Here is a 22,368-nt window from a genome sequence, read left to right as displayed (position 1 = left end):
TCTACACAGAAGTCTGAATTAAAAAGTGATTAACTGACGTAATTATTTGAACTTACAGATAGTCTATGTTGTTGAAATACAATAAAATCTCACCAGTTTTCTGGGGTCCTACAACCAAGAATTTCGGTAATCGATCACAGGTTTTTTCTTTAGACCAGATATCTCTGTGCCGTTTGTCGTCACAGGGATTCTAAAACAAAGAATCACACCTTATAAGGTTATCAAATTATGTTTCTATAAATTATCAACTTTCCCCCAATGTACAAATATTCTTAACAGAAAATATTATTTTTCCTTATGACAGAAATTCAGGTTATGCATTAAAGAACTATTTCAGTGATTCAAAAAAGTATTTGCAATTTAACCATTACAGAAACTGTAGCTCCTAAAGTGGTCTTTTGCTTTTTTTTTTTTTTTTTTAAATGAGACAAATACACTGAAGAAATGTGGTTTTCAAACTCATTCCCATATACGTATAGTTGCTCCAGTTGCTCTGAGACAAGATCATATCTCCTATGAAATGCCAAAGACATATCTGATCTCGCATACTTGGGATATGGGAGTCACTCAAAATCAATTGATCAATTACATACAAATTAGAATGCCTGAAAATTGCTAATGAGTTCTCTAATTACTGAATTTTTCTTTTACAGTACTGTAATAGATACCACCTCAGACATGCTGTGTTTTTAAACTAAAAGAGTAAATTAATTATAATTTGAGGCTTCCCATGCACAAATATATATTTGGGGATCCTCCAGTTCAAGTAAGTACCTAATAGTGAACCTTGTTTTTTAATTTGCTGCTTTACAACTAAAGCAGTTTAAATGGTTCAGAAATGCTACCTGCGAAGTTTTTGACACTGTTGTTAGGCAGTACTTCATTGAAACAAAGGGAAATGCCAATCTTCTAGACTTAAAAATGTGTAACTATATTTTAATTCATGTGCATTATAGACAGAAGACAACATATTCAGGATATGTTGGTCACTGCTACATACAATTGTCTTTGCTGAGTAACTCTAGTTTTTCAAGAATTTGGCTACAGGCTAATTTCCATTTTTAAAATTAATTCTCTCTTATCACTATGCAAAATTCTTGACATTTTCCCCCTTAGTTCTATGTTTTATTCAATACCAGCATTAGTTCAAAGACGTATATTTAAGTTCAAATTTGCATTCTCATACTCAGATTTCAAGTTGGCAATTCAATGTGCAGTGCTTGAAAACCTTCGAGTAAGGAAGCTTAAATACAATTTCATGTTTGATTTAATAAAGATTGTTCCTTAGAATATTTCCACCAGGTCTCCTCAGGAGCTAGATATTTGGGGCACATATGATGACTACAGCATGCAGACATTCCACTGAATTGGTGGGACGATGGCGATGCCTGTGCAAAAAGAACATGACAGCATTCACCACTCAGTGCAGTAGTTTCTCTTTTAAGGACTGTGCTCTTAGTGCTCAGTGGTGGACTGAAGACATAGAATCATAGAATCATAGAATTAGCTGGGTTGGAAGGGACCTCAGAGATCATCAAGTCCCTTGACCCACCGGTGCGGTTGCTAGACCATGGCACTGAGTGCCACATCCAGTCTCTTTTTAAATGTCTCTAGGGATGAAGAATCCACCACCTCACCGGGCAGTCCATTCCATTGCCTGATCACCCTCTCCGTAAAAAAATTCTTTCTGATATCTAGCCTATGTCAACTGCAAGGTCAGCTTAGCCTTTGCAGGTCTTCACATTCCTGATATTTTCAATTTGCTCACTTAGAGAGTGGGATTTCAAGCAGCAGCGCTGGTGGCATCAATGAATGTAAATGTAAATGTGCTGGTAAACTTCTTGCTTAGGCAGTTCTCAGCTGTTCATGAATAACTTTCTAATCTACCTAGTCTACTTCCACTTGGCTAGCCAGTTTTAACATTAGCATAGCCATAGTCTTCAACTTCTTTCCTCTCTTTGGATGCCCTCATACACTTGGAAAAAAGGTAATTTTTTTAAATAGCCAATTGATAAAACATGTATATGCAGTACTCTGTCAATTGTTTAATTCTTCTTAATTCCAAAAGTAAAAGAGAAATAATGCAACATGCCTGCCTTAAAATTCCATGTTTCTTAAAGTAAACTCACAAATATAATGAATTGGAGACATTTTTAATTGCACATCTCAATACATACTCATTTCACTATTTTTCTATGGAGTTTTAAGTGACAGAGAAAACTTTACATGTACTGAGGCTTCAATGAGCTGTTTTATAGAACCAACTAGTAACAGTAAAAGTACTCCTACTTTTCTCTACAAGAAATTGAAACAAAGAATTCCACAAAAAACACCATCAAGACATTTTTTTTCTGATCTCTTCACCAGCAAGCCTGCTCACCTGCCAGAGAGGGTCCTTTTGCTCAGGGAATAGTTTAAAATACTTGTAAGCCAGCTGCACTGGAGGAAGAGTTTGCAGTTTCAGGTTTGTCCAGGTATGAACAAAGTTGGCCAGATTCACAAAAGTGTATAAACCCAGGCGGTCGTTACCATAATTAGACAAATGTGTCATGAAGATGCTAACCTTCAGAAAAAAAAAAAACAAACAACAAAGAAAGCAGAGGTTTACTCTTGGAATCACTAGGTGGCAGTGTAACCACAGATAATACACATTTAATTTACCTTTTGCTTTTATTTAGACCTGCAAGACCTCGATCACATTCACGTAGATCTTACTGTCCTTGTGCTACGTTAAATTACATCCTCCTTCTCAATTCAACATAAAAGGAAAATTATATGCAATCTTACCCGGGGGTTGTGCAATATTTACATAGTCTTTATGTGAATTTACTTAATGGACAATACAGCAAAAACAATATCCAGTTTTATTTCAAGTGGAATACAAATGCAGTATGAAAAATGTGAATTTTGTTTTTGTGGAAGAGCAAAGAAGTCAAAGACCAAGAGAATAGCTGACCTGTATTGGTGGGATTTAAATCTTGTTGCTCCAACTCTAAGTTTTATAGGGTAAGTATCTCATCTTTTATACAAAACTACTCTGCAAGTACTGGGCAGACAATGGAATCATACACAGAAACAAACAAAAACAAAAAACAAAAGCTCAAACCTGATTGAGTAATTGCACTCAAATAAAATAAAAATAAAAAAAATAAAAAAAAGCTCAATATCTCATCAGTTGTAGGGCTCCTTGTACTTTGCTCTTCTAACACCTTACTGTGAAATGGTTCAGATCCTCTCTGCTACAGCCCTTGGTCCAAATGCACTCCCACTCCCAATGGAAGCGATACTTGCTGTGAAGGTTTGTCACAGCAAGGGTATGTTTGGGTGCTTTGGGTGCAGGAAGGCCATGCTGATGAGCAGAGGAGAAATACACAGACCGGAGGATGTCTCTCAGGGACTGAGGAAGCACTGAAGACTGAAACCTCTGTTTTGCAAAATGAGCCACTTAAAAAGTAATTTTTCACTGATGAAACAGTCTGTTCTCACACTAAAATATGCAAAGCCCCTAGCAGCTATTTTTTAATTTAAGTTCTTTTTCTAAAGATGAGAACTTGCCTAAGGTAAATTCTCCAGACTAATTTCCATTAAAAAAATAGAAACCTGACTCTATTTATAAATAAATCTGCTAATGCCATGAATGGGAAATTTCTATTTAAAGTAAAACTTCATATAAGCCATTTTAAAAAGAAAAATTCTTCCATAGCCATAATTCTGAAATTAGTTCAAGAGCTGAAATTAATCTTTTCTAAAACGAATTACAGCCTTCAGGTTTAAAAAGGGAAAGAGAAAATAATGAAAAACTGGGATCTTACCGCTGCATTCTTTTGTTTCAGAGCATTTAAGCACTGGCTTCCTTTGATATAAACCCTTCAAAGCTATTGAACTTCTATTTTTGAATACCTAAGTGCAACACTACATACTTGCAGTGAGTGGACAGAAAATCTGTTTTATTAACAGTGTCATTTGGTGACATCATTTGGCTTGGCTGAGCGGTTCATTTTGTCTGACTCATATAACATTTGAAGATAGACACTGCTAAATCATCAGAATACAAACTCTCTTTTCAGATAGGACTGAGACTGAAAGAAAAAAAAAACAGCCAATAACAAGCATTTTGCCAAATGTAACCTTTTCAAGTTGCCTTTTTTTTTTCACTTCTCAAAGCTGAAACAGACCAGCCATAGGACTATGCTGTTCTCAACAAAGATACAATCAGAGGGTTTCTGTGAAAAAGGTTAACTTCTTTTGTTCACAGCCTCTTTCTTTCCTACATATGGGCTAACCTCTGACATTTATAATGCCAGTTAACCTCCTGGCAAATCCCCACCTGCCAACAAGCACAGTGCTGCACTGGAAGAACAAGTAGAGAACTTGAAAAGATTGCTAGTTCAGTGAAAATACGTATTACTCTTTTCCTGATGAAATATCAGTATAATTTTAAGAATGTCAGAGTGGAGGCTGAAAAATCGATCAGACATATATCATAATTTCCAGCATATGGAACTATCAATGAAAAAAATTAGAGATCTTGGTTCCCATATTTTCAGGCTTTGTTTGTTTTAATGTCAAATACTTTACAGTTAATTATTTACAATACAAGAAGAGCTTATAGAATGCTGGTTTAAAACATAGCTGACAATCTTGCAAAGAAGTCCATAGTGTAACTAAATGCATGATCTAATATACAACTATACACTGTAGAAAATGTCTCTTTTACTTCTATATGGCATCAAAAATATTACAGAACAACTGAGATCTTCCAAGAAAATCTGAAAAAAATGTATTCCCCTCCTGTTGATACTGTATAAATTCTTAGCAAAATCACTACCTGTGTAAAATTAGCAAACTGCAGTCCTGTGCTTTACAGGACAATGAAATACTGCTGGTCCAAAGCCTAAATGACCTGAACTGATCTGGGAACTACTTACCTTTACTTACTTTCAAGATGCAAAAGGTCTTTACCAACTAAGCTACCATCCCATGTAACTAACAAGAGCCCGAACCTGCAATGGCCATATTCACATTGCTCTGAGAAGGATCTTGGGCTGCTTTGCACCCCAGTGATCCCTGCTGGAGATGGCTCACGATACGTGATGCCAACCTGCAAGCCACTTGCTCCTACTCTGGGGGGAGTTCCTGCTAGCTTGTAGATGAGAACTATGTGGCCATAGCACTGGGAGAGATATATAAACTGATCCTCCAGGTTCCCTGGCTATATGGAGAAAATGATGTCCAAGTGCCATTTTGAGGGATTTGGCACTGGTCCAGCTGCAGGGGATGGTGTGCTGCTATCCATTTCTCTGCTTGCCCACCAAGATGTGCAGAAGGATGGAAACACATAGAATTGTGTTGGAAGGAACCCAATGCAATTGGAGACTCCTATTCGTGGGTGTGCAGTCTCACACCAAGACAAAACATAATTTTTACTTTTTGCTTTCCATACTGAGTTATGATGCTTTGTTTCATTCTATCATGCCATGTTCAAAGAAGTCCTAACTAATGGGAACAACTACTTTTCCTGTGCCAGCTAATAGTGACCTATGTTATTAAAGAGTCAGTCCCTTAAAACTACAATCAGATCAGCAGCTCTAAAAGGAATACTTTGTGGGCATCTCAGCAGACTAGATCTAGTAAATAAGATTATTTATTCAATAATCTTGCACCTCTGGGAAATACTGTAAAATATAAACAAAGTTTCATCTATATCTTTATTCCTTCAATAGGAAAGCAGCAATGAATGGGTTTATATCTATTCTACCAGCATTTTAGCCTCCCTTTAAGTTAAAAAGAGCTTATTCAATTTTATTAGTCCCAGCCCTCTTCTAAAATAAGGGCATCTCAGGGCATCTCAGCAGTTTCTTTATTTCAGTGCAAGATGGGACACTTTTTTAGCTGTTCCTCATAAACAAACTATCATCTTGGTTGCACTTCAATGCACATTGTCCACAGGATTTAATGTCTTTCATTAGGAGGAGACTTGAAATAGAATGCAGAGAATTTTTTAAATGATGGTTTGAGAATAAATCTGGTCTCTGGGAAGCAGCTCCTTTCTTGCTCCCACCCATTTTCAGATCACAGCAGCAAAGGTGCTGTCCTGTACTCTGCCTTATAGGCAGCTGTATAATCCTCTCCCTTCAGCTTCTTCTCAGCATTTCTGCACTCCTTGTCCCACAGAATAAAAGGGCAGAGAGTCATTACTGTTTTGCTCTCCTTCCTAATCCCTGATTTTATCTGGGATTCTGACTAGTACTGCTGAGATGTAGAGAAATGAGGGCAAGCACTCAGGAGAAACAGCTTTTATCTTCTTGAATGCTCAGTCTGTGCTGCATATTGCCATACTACAACATTCCCCAATTAGAGGCAATAGTTTCCAGGTCAGCAAATTAGAGTTGAGAGCAAGACTGAGTTTCTTCTATTAAATCATATGTATCAGGAAAAGATGAACCAGCATGATCTAATTTATGTGTACAGAATAGAAAAAACAATAGATGCTTGACAAACAACTCACACAAAATGAAGAAAATGCAGCAAGTTACCCAGCTCCTAGTGAAGTATGTTATTTTAGCAGGTTGGATATTTAAAGCAAAAATATTGATCACTATAAAATCAACATTATTAGGATGCTGCATCTATTAAAATTATACAAACTAATTCGGCTTCTATCATCCTGATAGCAAGTGTTTTCCAGACAAAACTGGAAGTGCCTGCTTCCCAAAAGAAGGTTACCCTTCATTCCCCAGGCTGAGAAAAGCCCCTTTTTCAGCTGCTGGTTTGTACCAGATTGTGTTCCCAGCTTCTTACCGTTGGAGTCAAAGGGTCTTTATTTTTGGGAAGACAGAGATGAGAAGAACCACTAAAGGAGAGTAGAAAGATTCTAAATAAAAAAAAACAAAAAAAAAACCTTATTCTTTTTTCTTACCAAGCTCCCTGTGAAGGCCTGGAAGGGTGAATTATGAAGCTTCTCTATGTTAAGACAGATACGATTTATGAGGAGCCAGACTAGGTGCTCTGATGGATACTTGTGTGCTGGGCAACCTGCAAATATTCCCACTGCCTTCCATACACTCTGAGAAACAAAATGTACCTTCCTTCATATTCAAACCTCATTTTACATACAAAGTTTGCAGATTAATTAGTTGTATTTACACCTCACTACTAGTCTTCATGTTCCTTTTCTGCTTATTCGTCTTTAATGGTGTACTCCATCAGGAGGACTTTTTGTTTCAGTTACAGTAGTAATGCAAGAAAGAAAAGGGAAGAAGGGAAGGGAAGGGAAGGGAAGGGAAGGGAAGGGAAGGGAAGGGAAGGGAAGGAGGAAGGGAAGGAGGAAGGGAAGGGAAGGGAAGGAAGGGAAGGGAAGGGAAGGGAAGGGAAGGGAAGGGAAGGGAAGGGAAGGGAAGGGAAGGGAAGGGAAGGGAAGGGAAGGGAAGGGAAGGGAAGGGAAGGAAGGGAAGGGAAGGGAAGGGAAGGGAAGGGAAGGGAAGGGAAGGGAAGGGAAGGGAAGGAAGGGAAGGGAAGGGAAGGGAAGGGAAGGGAAGGAAGGGAAGGGAAGGGAAGGGAAGGGAAGGGAAGGGAAGGGAAGGGAAGGGAAGGGAAGGGAAGGGAAGGGAAGGGAAGGGAAAGGGAAGGAAGGGAAAGGAAGGAAAGGAAAGGAAAGGAAAGGAAAGGAAAGGAAAGGAAAGGAAAGGAAAGGAAAGGAAAGGAAAGGAAAGGAAAGGAAGAAAGGAAAGGAAAGGAAAGGAAAGGAAAGGAAAGGAAAGGAAAGGAAAGGAAAGGAAAGGAAAGGAAAGGAAAGGAAAGGAAAGGAAAGGAAAGGAAAGAAAAGGAAAGAAAAGGAAAGAAAAGGAAAGAAAAGAAAAAGAAGTGGCACTGTCTAAAGCAGAGCAAAGCAAACTAAGCACATATGTCTCCAGAAGAGTAAGAAGCCTATATAACAGTAGTCCACGAAACCAGTGGTCTTCAAACTTTTTTGATCATGCACACCTATCAGTAAAAATTCTATAGGCATGCACCCCATATATATATATATTTATTAAAAATAACACACTTCTCATATTTTAGTGCCAATATTTTATGTCCCCATCCAAATGGATCATCTTGCACACACCCTGGGGTGCACACACTCCACTTTGGAGACCACTGCACTAAGCTGTCAGGATCAGACTGTAACCCACGAGCAGAGAGAAAACTCTCTCTTCAGAAGGTAGCTGCACCCTCTTTGACAAGCATCAGGGAAATGGAGGGATGACAGAGACTTGCAGTGACAATTATGTTTGTTAACAAGTAATAAACGGATTTACTGTATTATTGTTTTGGCATTTTTCATCTGGAACTAGAAGTGTTAATATAAGAAAAGAAGTGGTAATAATTTCTTATGGGCTGGGCAAATGCTTAATTTTTTACCATATCTAGATCTACTGCAGGCATACCACCTTGAACAAATTTGTACTATTAAACTAGTCATGAAGGTACTTATGTCACAGGCACTGTGTCACCCTCCAGTCTGTAGAACAACATTAAAAGGCATTACTGAGGCCTCCCAATTTGATGAAGTTAAGCACAGCCCTTTAAAATCAAGTCAAATTATGATTGACAATTAATTATTTGATCTATGCTAGACACTAGAAGTAGATGCATTACCAATTCTGTATATTGCTGATATTTTCACTACTGTGCAAATGTTTAGAGGCCATAAGAGGTCGTCTAACTCTCAGGATATCTGTATTCCAATTCATTTGGCATTGTGCGCACTCTATTTGCAGTTCTGATATTGCTTCCATGTACTCAGAAAAGTTTTGTTTCAGGTATTCAGAGACTCAGTTTTGCTCCATTAGACTAACAGAGTGACAGAATAATGAATTTGATTGCAGTCTGTGCTTGGATATGTATTTTTAATAGTTGAGGGATTTCTTTTAGACCTGTATGCTACCAGTAAAGCTGTGTTCAATTCCACCACAGAGAGATTCCAGCTTGCAGCTTCCTTTTTTCTGGTGAGGCTGTCCTGCTGGTTTCACAGCTGCCATGGATCCATCTTCTTGCAAAGATAGCAAGCCGACCAGTTGAATTTGATTTACGTAGCAATGTCTCCACTATAAATATAATGGAGCCAGGGAAGATTTATAAATCAAACAAAACTACATATTTGGTGTAGCTCTGATTTATTAAGCTGACAGTCAGAAGCCCTGAGTTTATTTTTAGGCATTGCAAAAAATTGTTTTGCCTTTCTCTGTATATTGCTGATTACCCTTATGACTCTATTTCCCAACCAGCCATACTGCCCAGGCAACTTGCTTCACTTACAGCTGTAAACCACCTCGACAAGGATTTTCACTTGAGATTTTTGAATAAGCACAGAATCATAGAAGGGTAAAGTTTTCTTCTTGCCCACAATTTCAGTGCATTTATTGTACACTGTTATGAGGATTATAGCTAATCCTGTCTGTTTCACAGTCTTTCCATGCTGCCTGTTCATTTAGCATTTTTTTATATATCGTCTATTCCACCCACAAAACACCAGACTGTTTCTGGCTGGGCTTTAAAAACAGAGAGGAAAGCAAGGAATACTTGTATTTTGCAGTCAACAAAATGCTAGGCAAAACTGACTGCACCCCCTGATGGCAAATTCATGGCAACCATTATTGCAGCTCCCAAGAATTTCTAAAACAGGCATTAGAAGACAGGGAAGAGATGAAACTGTTGCCTTTCTCACTGATGAGATGTGCCAAACCAACTGAACTGGGCCAGCCCATTGGAGGGGCCAGGCTTTGCTCCCAGTGGCACTGCTGTGGGATGCTGACAGCAACCCTCCCAACATCAGAGCTCAGGGAGGTACCTGCACATCAATGCACTTCTCAGAATGTTTGCCATCTTTCCTGACTCTCATATTCAGTATCACTAAATATAAGGTCGTGCAAAGAGGCAGAGAGACACAGAAAGGAAGATTTGAGTCTGATTGTCTTTGGGTTTGTATTTTTCTCTGTAGTCTCAAAGCCTGACTATTCATCTTGTTCAGGATCACATTAAGATACTGCAGGTATTGCTGATGCTTATATAAATCCTCTTATTTTCAGTGCTAAAAGAGATAATTTCTTCCTTACTGCAAGTCATTTAGCTTAATAGCTCACCATACGTCAAGAGAGGTAAAAATTGGAGGAAAATAATAGTTAGAACTGAATGCACACAAAGATTACAATTTTTAAAATATAAAGTAGACATGGGACCTAAGCCATTAACAGTCTTCCCTCTTGATCAGTACTGCAGTAAACGCGCAGAGAGCACACAGCTGGCTATACACTGGTTTCTTTGTTGGGCTGTCAACCATTTGAAAGCTTTCACCAATTCCTCTCCACAGGGCATTCTCCTTTTTCTTTAGATCTGTAGACACATAGTACTTTGTGAGGAAGTGCATGTAATGCAATTACTGTATTCTGTGCTTTTTGTTTTTCTTGGGGACAGAAAAGGTATGAACCGTTGTTTTCCCTAAAACATTAATCTATCAGGATAGCAAAGCTGCTGATCTGTACTTCCATAGTTGAGAGGATATTTTAGGACTGGATTATGTGTGGCTTCTACAAAGTTAAACTGAGACAACTTTTACTGATGCTACTGGAAAAGGAGAAGCACACAATATTGTTTTAGATAATGCCTTTCATTAGTTACAGAATTATATTAAGAAAAATTTGGTTTACCATAGAGATTAACAACTTTGAATAAACTTTAGGAATAAAATCTCAAGAACTGGTGCAAAGCAGAAGATATATTGTGGATCTGCTTCCTGAATTTTATTTTTATGATTGAAACTTTGCACTTAGAAAACCAGTAAGCTTTTCCATATATAAAAAAAGAATATAACTAGTAGGTCTGTCCTGCATTTGGCCTCTTTATCTAGTGCAGCATAATGACTAGAGAAGCAGATGTCATCAGAGATACATATAAGGAAAGTACAGAATACTGTACAGCTGGGAGATGTGTGAAAAACAATCCTCTATAAAAGTCTTCCTTGCTTTCAAGAGTTACAAAAACCATGGAAGTTTACATGGAACCCATGTCTCGACAACTACTACAGGCATGAATACCCAATCATATTTAATTCCATATTTCAAATCTTGATAAATTCTTGCTGTGAAAAACACTACCTTGGAGGAAGAATCTGATACAATTCTCATTAAAATTCCCATCCTCATTTATCTGGTTATCCTCTGGTTTTCTGTTTCCAGAAAGGTAACAGAAGTTAATTATCTAGGATCTTCATGCAATTTCATAGTTGTTTCTGGATTTCACCTCTTATCATATATAATCAATTCTTGATTATTTCTCTTCAAATTGAAGTCTCAGTCCTTCATAGTCCTCTTCAGTCAACTACTTCCACTTCTACACAACAGACTGAGTCTGCAAAGTGTTCTGGATGATGTAGTACTATGGATTTCCACAGCTTCATTATACAACTCTGCATTATTTTCAATTTTATTCCTTCCACAGTTTGTCAGTGCCTTAAAAAAAATAAAGAACATGGATATACCTAAATGTTATCCTGTGAATAGGAATGACAGTGGGGAGGAAATGTGAAAAATCCCACTGACTACACTGCAAAATATGCAGATTCACATGTTAAGATTACTGGTTTGTGTATGGTTTATGGAATCCAAATATACAAACTCACAGACATGAACCTTTCTCTTCTGTTACAGGGACATAATGTGATGTTCAAAGTAATTCCTGTTTTAATTGGCTTAGCTATAAGCAAGGCATTTCATAAAACAGTGAATGCATTTTCCTGTTGTCTGTGTAGCCTTTGTGTCAACTTATGTTGCTACTTGTGCAGCCTCCTGGAGAACAAAACTGTTCAACATGTTTGCCTCTTACTCTCTAGCCTCCACGAGCCCCATAGAACGGGTGAGTGAATTTCAAGCATTCGTCTGACAATAGCTGTTCTAATAGCTCATCTCTAATAGCTGCTCTCAGGGGAGAACACATACATCATTAGCAAAAATGCTGCAATATGCAGTGCTGTCCTTAGCAGAATCCTGTTCCACCCACAATTTTCACTTTTCCTAGGAAGATATTGTATAGCCTTTATGTCAATGTACTATTATAACACGTATAGATGCTCACCAAGATGGTCAGATTTCACAGAATCATAAAATTTTTGGTTTGGAAGGGACTTCTAGAGATCATATAGTCTAACACCCCTGTCAAAGCAGGGTCACCTAGTGCAGATCACACAAATTTGTTACATTCCTGTTAATGACTGAACAGTACTTATATCAGTTATATATCAAGTAAATAATTTTGCAATAGATAGCCTTAGTTACTCTGTTAGTCTAGGTTCAGTACTTAAATACATTTCAACACACGTGCAAGCTACAAGCTTTACCTAGATAAGGTACTCATTACTAAAGACTTCAACAACACGTTTCCTTGTGGCTTTGCTACAGAATCCCTTGCCTAAATCTGTGCAAGTCACACAACCTCCAAGTCAACTACTGAACTGATACCAGAGGGAAAATAACATGAGTATACTAATAACACAGGATTGCTGAAGGTTTCTTTTTTCTTTCTTATTTTTTCCTGTACAATATTTTGTGAAAAGATCCTGATACAGTAGGATCTTGCCTAAGGGCTGCTGAAGTCAGCAAGATTTTTACCAGAATACAGACTCACAAATTATTGGAAGAGTAGGTAGCATGCTATATTACTACTTAGGCTCTTTTTCAGCTCAGTGGCACTTCAGCCTTCTAGATACCTTCAGAACACAACAGGCATAGCTGTCAATATCACTTTACAGCCACCACACCATAAGAGTACAGCTTGCCAATCACAAGTTTAGCTACTCCAACAAACCAGATCTTAGTTCCCATATTGAATATAACCAGCAGAAATCATTTGCAGAGGAGGAATTCCCGATGCTTTTCTTACCTTCAGGATTTCTGACTGTACAATGCCCTGGGAACAAGGCAATAAGGCTGGTTCTCATGCCAAAAGCTTACAGATGCACATATGGTCCCACATTTTCTGTGAGTTTTTTTCTGCAGCCTGTGGTTGATCTAGCACACTATAAGGAAGCAGAGTCTCTCTTGTGAATGGCTATCATAAAACTGCCAAACCCCAAAGAAAATTTGGGCATTTATTTCAGTGTAGAATACTCGTTTTCTAAAGCCTCAACCTGGTTAACTTACACATCAGAAACTGAATTCACTTAGGATCAGTTATCCAAATTACATCAGGAAATACAATGAAGGATTTGCATTTAATTTACACCACATTTTCCAGTTTCAGAAACTAAATATTGATGTACTCATTGTTGAGACTATTATTTGGCTGACATTAAAATGATTCCTAAGTTATGCTTCTCCTTATTTTTGCATGAGTGAAAAATAAATTTCAGAAAATGCTTCATCATAATGGGAATTTTTGCATCCTCTGAAAAACTGGGTGTTTCACTTCAAGAAATCCAAGTAATGTTAATGAAAACACAGGAAAGTTTATGAAATCCAAAATGCCACTTCATAATCAGACAAATTCCTGAAGCTACTTTGTTTTCATTTTAATGCCTAATCTTTGCCCAACTCTGACTTGCAAATTATGTTATATATACACATATATTACTTAGAAAACACAAAGATGCAAACCCTGATCTTTAAATTTACTACACAGGTTAATGCTTAGAAATTTAGAAACCGTTTAAAAGGAGATATTTAAATCCAGAGGCATCATCTTTTCAAAAACACTCTGTAAAAGATTATAACAATTTGCCGTGTTAGACAATTTTTTGTCTAACACTCATTTGCACTTGTTTTTAGAAAAGAGTGCATTTAGCTCCTGTTCTTTTATCCTGTATTGTGCTGGGGATATCCATATTTTTCAGAACTACATGAAAACGCATAAATTGAAGATCAAGTTGTAATATGTAAGAAGACATTATTGTACTCACATTCAAGGATGTTAGGCAGGCATGATCAAACTTCTATGATTAATACCAATAATAATGATTGCTTCACTGCTTATCTTGTCTTAATTCTCTTAATTTGATAGGCTTATGCTTCAAGCAACCATAATAAATTTTGCTGTTTCCTTACTGCTGTAAGCTAGTAAAATATTTTTTGGCTTAGTTGTGGCTGTGTTTCAATATGGAATCCAGTTTGTCCTGACTCAAAATGTTGTTACTGTATATCTTCCCGTAAGCCTCATTTGTTAAGCTAGTAACTCTTAGTTAAAATCCATGTATTTCCAAACCATTGCTATAGTATCAATACCATCCATCCAAGGAATCTTCCAGGTCTCACCTCTGTTGACATTATCTGCATGAAATGACATATACAAGCAAAGTTAGGACCAGGACTACTGCCATCCTTTAGGAGGGAGACCAGATATGTGCTTAGGAGGCTAAGTTATTTACATACTAATTCTGCTATGTGAACATGAAAAAGGAGAACAAAACACATTACTGCTTTCACAGAACCAAAACAGAGCCTGAAACAATTTGAGGCCTGAAAAATAAGACCTGCATATAAATTGTTGAATTAGTTGACAGAATTCAACTTTTTTCTTTAGGACTTTGATTAAACTATGGAAAATTTAAAAAGAGTAATCAGGCTATTATTTCAAAGGATTTGAGTTGAAATGTGTTTTGCTTCCTTTGGTGTCCTGAAAAAATGAGTCCTAGTGATTACATTTGTATGAGATGGGTAAATTATGTCTAATTTGGACTTCAGATGAAAAACTCATCTAAAATCTTTTCTAAGAGGTCGGTTTTGATACAACTGACCTAATAACATGCCATTCTGAGGTACTATACTGGTCTCTTCTGCCAGTATTCTGTAATTTCGTAGCCTTGTTTGTTCTTTATTCTTCTATTAAAGATAAATGAAAGGTTAAGTAAATGTATTAACTACATGGTTCATTTACTTGGATCTTTTCTTTGATGTTATTATGAATCACCAACTGAAGATTCTCAAAACAGGTTTAAGTGCAAGCCCTCCTTGTTTGCAACTTTCTCAAACCAATGAGCATATTCCCAATATTTCTAATTATGAAATGGGCAAATCAGGAGTATGGGCTTCACCTGAGGTACTTGTCTCATAGTTATATCAGTTCTTAGCACTTGAATTTTTAAAAAAAATTCTATCTCAGGGTTCTTATTCCATGCAAAACCAAAGAGAACAAGAAAGGTTGCTACTAATGCAGTACTGATTGAAGAGTTGTCAACTGAAAGTAGAGAATAGCTTTGAGACCTAGCAGAACATACAGACTATTACATCTTAAATTAATAAACTGAAAAAGCAGAAGAACTCACTGCAACTTATTATTACTGTTTGGGAGACCCAGCTGATTAACCTTGAAGCATTCAGAAAATTCTCCTTTAACTAGTTGTTTTGGTGGGCATTTTTGTTTGTTTGTATGTTGATTTTGTTTTTTTAATAAATCAAAATTACACTGTACTTACTGGGTTGAGAACCACTGTGAAGAATAACTCTCCTCCTTGAATACTTTTATCTAGTTCCTTTGGGCCTCCAGGATACTCTTTATAGAAAATTGTGTGGGTGAATAAGCCACAAGTTTGTCTAGGAAGCACCTGAATGTATTTAAACACATAAAAAAAAATAAAAAGCATTCAAGAGAAATTAAAAAACCAAGAATGTTTATGCTTTTAATGAAACAATACATGCCATTTGAGTATCACATAATGGACAGTGTTCCTTTGTGATAACTGTTGGCATGACAGCTTTGCCAGAAGTCCATAATAATCTAGTTTACTGAAAACACTGGCAGATCAATAAATAGTACTTAAAGAAACAGAATTTTTATTATCAATGAAATAATATTCTAAAATTCATAACATTTTGTTTGAAATTAGGGATTGATCACAGTCAGTCATCTTAATAATTCAGCAACCTCCTCAAACTAGTTCTGTCCATAGCATTTTTATTCTGCTTAGGCAACACCACCAATAATAATTCTACACTGACAAATGATGAATTTTGCGTCAAATGATCACATTATAGGGAAGATTTGCTTTTTGCCTCTCATTAAACTGTGCTAGTTTTGTAAGACCAGTCACAAAATAATAAACACTTAAAAAAAAATAATTCAAAAAACAAGTCTTAAATAGGAAGAACTAATAATGCAGTTAGGTTTTCCAAGAGAACTTCAAAACATTTCCTATGGACTTCAAAATAATTTGCTGGAGCAAATTTTCTAATTGAAAGACAACAGCTGAGGATTGATGTTCATGTATTATTCTTAAACAGGGATTGCTCTCAAACATTTTAGTCTAATTTAGGATATTTATGATATGATAGTTTAAATTTTTAAACTACAAAAGCGCCTTACTTGACATATGGTGGTTTTGTAGGTACTCTTTGTTTCCCACAGTTTGATTTCTCAACATCTTTTTTGTGATGTGCAGGATACTGCTATCACAGATGGTAAATTCTGTGTTGTCAGAAAATGCATGAAATTTGTATGTTTGCTATTAGCTCCCATATGCTTTTTAAAAGTCTTTAAATTTCAGTGATGTAATATAAGAATAATTTTTCACAAAGGCAGGGAATGAAGCTGCACTGAAGGGGAAATGCTCTGGCAAATCTTGCACAATAATTTTATTACTGTATGCATTTATCACTATTCACCTGCAGTTGTAAAATATCAGTACATTTGACTCAGAGAATTGAAAGCCTGAGACTCCCAAAACAAGTGGTTTTATATGACTGTTCTTGGAAGCACATTTTTGGTCCCAGTGTCCTTGTGTTAAATCTCATTTTGTGAGTTAAAATGACACATTTTTGTAAAAATTTATGAAAGAGATTTTTGGAGATTCTGAGTCAGTCAGTCTTCCTCGTCTGCTTCATACCCCCTGAGCATATCCATAGATCCATTATTTTACATCCAGCTTTTGCTTTGAGGAGAACAAACTGTAGCTCAGATTTGTAAGGTGACTAACTTTTTTTTTTCTGTATGTCTCAAGATGACTTCGCTTCATCCAAAAATAGATCTAAACTTTCAAATATTATTATTTTGCTTGGAAGAGCGGTATCCATAGTAACACCAGGAAAATTCCAGAATGCTGCTATAAGCTGAGTAGCAGTCTTGTACTTAACTTAAAACTGCTTGTTGCACCCAGAGGTGTAACACAGTGCACACACTAGGATCTTTCCCATTCACAGCTCTCCTACGTGCTCCAAAATAAGGTTTCTTGAGAACATACCACCAAGTATTTTGGAAAGTTGTTTTGAAACACTGTTCAGATAATAATGACAATATGTGAATCAGAAGTAGCCTATGCCCCAGTGACCAGAGGGTTTTAGTGTAACGCCTTCCATGTCAGTTGTTTATAACCCCTTTTGGCAAACCCTGCTGTCAGTGAACAACACTGTGAATGATGTAATACAGAAAAATTGTGTGATTTGACTTGTGGCTGCCTTGACAGAGCAGTTTGTTTCACAGCCTGGCAAGGAGTGTATGGGGTATGTATCTATCTTCCTTTCCTCAAATGTTCTGAGGGTTTGCCCTGCATCCAGAGTGACTGCCTGGGCCCAAAGCCTTGCTGAGGTGTTAAAACCACAGTGCAAAGCACAGTTCACATTTGGTACAGCAGGAAGCAAAATGAAGACACCTGAACACTGTTTAAATGGTAGGGGAAAAAAATATTTATGCACCAAGATCCAGATATTCAGATGGCATAAAATGGCAAAACTCTTCTGCAGAGTTTTTCTGCATAATGGAACTATGCAAATTTAAAACCTGCTAAAAATCTAACTTGTAATATTTGGTTAAAAGATGCAAAGTTGATTTTTTTCCTTGAGATCTCTGAACCAGTACTAACAGTAGGACTAGAACAGTTAGCAGTCTGCTAGTTGTTAGCAGCAGGATGCATGGAGGCCACTTTCATCAGCAGTAACATTATCAGCAACCTCTTGACTTTAATTAACAAGAAATTGTCAAATATATCTTGCTGCTTATGCATAGAAATATGTGCTTCTCACAATATAAACTTTGAGGATACCATGCTCTTCCACTTAAAAATAAACTGTTCATAAAATGGCTGAGTGGTATTAATATGAACATCATAAATACAACTCACCATGATATTTTTGTGGATGAAGCCTCGCCTATACCTTGCAGGCTTCAGATGTGGATATTCTTCTGTGCTGGTAACTCTGATATTCCACACCTTTTTCCAGGCATCATAAAGTTGAACATGGACTGGATAGACTCCAGAATGGTGTGGAGCCACTGCATAGCCCAAGTCAGTTGGAATACCATGTTCCTAAAACATAACAGAACAACAGCTGCTTTCAAAATTTAGGAAACTTGATGTTTTGGCATTTCTCAAGTTCTTTGTGAGAGATCAAGAATAGGTCTGAAACACAAATAATGGTGATATCAAAACATGCTGATATGTAAACAAGGTAGAAGGCAGCATGGTGAAGATGAAATATGGAATTTTAGTACAAAGGTATTTTTAATGTATATTTTTATATTTTTATATTTTGTAAATATATAATATATATCATATATAATATATATTATATATATATCATATATATTATATTATATATTTTTTATTTTTATATGTAGGGAAGAGTGATATAGATGTATTTTAAATTGATTTATTCCCTCTATACTAAATGGAAAGCTGCACTCAAAATTTCAAGTTCTTACTAGGAATTTGCTCACAAACTAAGAACTCAGAGAGAACATTACTGGCACATATTTGACACGAGAGGTAGCATTTGGCAGTTACAATAACAGAAATGTGATTTCCACTACATGTCCCTGCACAATTACTTGGATTGTTATCTGAATTTCACAGAAAGTCACTGCATTTCTCCTCTAGTCCACTTGAAACATAAAACCATATTAAAAACATAAAAACATATTAAAAAAACAGCTTAGTGATTCCAGTGTTATTTTAAACCAAGAGAAAAAATAACCACTTGTAAAATTCTGAGGATAATAGGCAGATGTTGTAGACTATACCCCTTTTGTACTACATCTGCTTTTGCAGAGTCCTGTCTTGTTTACATACTGACCATGCTGGTACTACCTTTTATTGATGTTCAATATATTTTCTTCCCAGTTCCTGGTTTCCAACACAAAACACCCCAATAAATTTTGACACAATTTCTCCTTTCTTTCAGGTTAGTTTTCAAAGCAACAGTATTTAGCAGATATTTCTTTATATAGTCTCATTAGCAGAATACAGTGTCCATTAGATGTTGTGATGTTGCAGTGATTTAGGAAAACTGCTTTGTAAAATCTTTGAATTCTTTTTATGGGTATTTTTTATTGTTTGTATTTGTGGGGTGAGCATATTTTGTGTGCAAAGGTAAGAGCTGGTTCATACTTAGATCTCATCCTTTGAGTATATTTATTACTAAGGAATATGAAAAACTCTGTAAGCCTTATCTTAAGTATGGTTAAATTTCAGTTGAGAATCCTAATTTTTCTATATTTAAATAACTGGTAAAATTATTATTTCCTCCTAGCAATTTATGGCACACATTTTTACCACCCTGAGTAGTAAAATCTTTTTTATAGTGCAGCTTTTGGAACTCTTGTAAGGCCACACCACTTCTGGGTAAGATGGAGTAACTCTGGGTAGAGTAACCTGGGTAACTCTGGCTGCACCCAGAGAGCAGGTCACCTGCTGGTTTACAGCTGGAGTGCACCATGTGTAAACTGCCAAAGTAGGAATGGGTAAGATCTGGCCCTATTTGTTTTACTACATAGGGAGATAAAGAATGGATACACCACAAGTTACACAGCTTTGCACTATTTTAATTCCTTGCCAGGTATTTCAATTCCTCTTCCTTTTATATTCTCTACTTCCCTTAAGCATGCATAAACACTGCAAAGAAAAATCTTTACAGAACATGTAAGAAATTGCATCCTCTAATGTCCCATTTAATCTTCTTCGTTCAGATACAAATAAATGTCTGATTTTAAGGACTTTTTGCTCAAGTTTTACAATATGCAGTGATAAATAGGTAACTAAAATCTTTCACTGTACTTATGAGCCTATCATCTTGAATCAATCAGTGTCTGTTATTCTTAGTGACTGTAATTCCCAAGTTGAGCATTTCACACACAATATAAACATTCTTTTTGATAATGCATGAGGCATCAGCAATTTCAGCCTCTTTCAGAAAGGGATAGTTATCTTGTTATTACTTGAAATCCTTTAAACAAATGAAATACGACATGTAGTTTCATGTCTATATATCTATACATGGTTTCTGACATGAAATATATCTGAAATATAAGGTATCTGAAATATTAGGAGCAATGAAAGTAGTGAAAAAAAAATACATTTTTTCAGTTACCTAAAACAGGGATTAATATGGATGATTCTACTAGCATACGTTAATGGTTACATACTTCAGAATAATCCCAGAGGATGTCTGAGGTCACACTAGAACTACAAGATTTAATTTAATTTCCAGTGGACTTGCAACAGTACACAGAAGCATAGAAAAAATTGAATTTTAGACACATAATTTTAAAATATTCATCATTCTTACTTCTACTGAAACACTTTCTTTAAAGGAAACATTACAGTTGTGCTGGCCTCTACTCAGTACAACTGCAGTTCGCAGTAAACTTGGTCAAAAGAAAGCATATATAACTTACTTCAAATCAAGCAGATTTTAACCATTTGATACTCTAGGCCTCTACCTTCATTCTGCACTCACTGATACCTTTTTGTTCAGGTATTTCAAATCCCCCAGCCCTTTTACAGAATAAAGTCTGTATTTGCCAACTAAAGAGCAACTGGGGTATTTTGAAAAGACAGAAGGTACTCTGATGTAACTCTTATATGTGTCTTTACAAAATCTACTACTTACGGCAGTTTGCTTTGGTTTTACTGTATGAAATTAACTGTAGATAAAACATAAGCCTGCTTGTCTAGTATCCTCAAACCTAAAGATCTGGTTTTATTTTTTTCTTTTCTACTATTTCCTATGAAATATTTTTTTCAGAGCTTTGCTTTGAATATACCATTAGTGAACATAATGCTTTTCAAAACAAGTTTTTATAAAGCTGATCCAAAGAGAACATAATTATTAGCTATCACCACAGAGAAGCCCCTTTGAAAACATGGCACACTAACATGCAATGTTTCCTCAAAGTCATTTGACACAGTTTTTCTTTCAGAAAACTGGATTTTTTCCAATTGAAACAATTGCTTTTTTTGACAAAATTTTATCTAAGAAAATACGGAAATAGCAGGATTTTTATCTATATTGACTTTACAAAATTAAAACATTTATTTTTCATTCTGAAAGAATTTTTGCATGCAAATTTTTTTCATACAGTAACAAAACCCCCCCCCAAAACATACTTAAATTGAGAATAAATCCAAACTTTAGACATACAGAATTTTCATATCAAGTGAATAGAATGATTACAAGAGGTACTTTATCATAACTTTCTTTTTTCTCAGTTCATTGATATGAAAACAAATTCTACAAAGACTGGCTTTGAAACAAAATAGGTTTCTGAAGACTAATTCAGTACCAAATACAAAAATAAAACTCACTAAAGCAAACTTTTTGTTGAGGATCATCTGCTCCACCAGTGACGACTCATTGTGGAAGAGATGAGGCTGCATGTGACTCCACATGTGGGGAAACCACCAAAAGTCATCTACCGACCTCAACAAGAGGTCATCACCTTCATCTTCCTCCTCAGTGCCTGAAAAAAAAAAAAAAAGGAAAAAAAATCTCTCAAGTCTCTATTTTTATTATATTCTTACAAATGCTTGAAAATATAAGAAACAAAATTAGTGTAATAAAATGTGACCTTTTAAAGTCCTGAGGATTTTAAATGTTTCCAAGTTCATATTAATTTTACTGAAATAATTACAGCCAAGTAAGACCATTTTCATAGCATATTGAACGCATGGTACAACACTGTCCTCACACAGGTGCTATGAGTAGCGAAGGGATAAAATCAGGGCAATTGTATACATACAGTTTAATAGTCAACATAAATGAAAATGTTGACAACTCTTTTCTGATATTCCTTATTCAAACTAACTCACTCCTCCTTCAAAGTTCCTTTCCTTTCGTGGTATGTGGAAATGCTTTTTCTAGCAGTGTTTTCAAAGCACTATGCCTAATACATATTTTTTTGTCAAATTATTTTCTCCTCCCTGCAAATTCTAGCTTTCTGATTATGGCCTATTCATGTTCCCAGAAATCTGTGTCTTTGAAGGGTGGCTGGAGCTCACTGAAATACTTCTGGGGTCTGTCTTTTCAGTCTTTTCAGCCACCCTTCTGCCTGTCCCAAAGGATGCTGTATTAGGAACAGGCCTTGCAGACACTTCTTAACAAAGAGGAATGGCTTAGGTCACAGCATACAGCC

General features: G+C 36.2%; 1 protein-coding gene across 4 annotated transcripts in view; it reads right to left on the bottom strand.

Moving 5' to 3' along the window:
- LOC139800449 (bifunctional heparan sulfate N-deacetylase/N-sulfotransferase 3) overlaps positions 1–22,368 on the bottom strand; it is a 65,859-nt gene that overhangs the window by 13,724 nt on the left and 29,767 nt on the right. For all 4 annotated transcript variants that reach the window (XR_011727753.1, XM_071753491.1, XM_071753492.1 and 1 more), the window contains exons 4-8: positions 21,542–21,696; positions 18,080–18,265; positions 15,443–15,571; positions 2,381–2,563; positions 94–190 (exon numbers count right to left, since the gene is read on the bottom strand). Coding sequence is in view for 3 of the 4 variants with exons in the window: in XM_071753491.1 (XP_071609592.1) it covers positions 94–190; positions 2,381–2,563; positions 15,443–15,571; positions 18,080–18,265; positions 21,542–21,696 (750 nt within the window). In the remaining variant the exon portion in view is untranslated. The remainder of the gene's footprint in view (positions 1–93; positions 191–2,380; positions 2,564–15,442; positions 15,572–18,079; positions 18,266–21,541; positions 21,697–22,368) is intronic.

The sequence above is a fragment of the Heliangelus exortis genome, chromosome 10 (genome assembly GCF_036169615.1).
Source record: "Heliangelus exortis chromosome 10, bHelExo1.hap1, whole genome shotgun sequence".
Taxonomy (NCBI): Eukaryota; Metazoa; Chordata; class Aves; order Apodiformes; family Trochilidae; genus Heliangelus; species Heliangelus exortis.
Note: the sequence above shows the minus strand (reverse complement) of the source record. Positions and strands in the feature narration are given on the sequence as shown.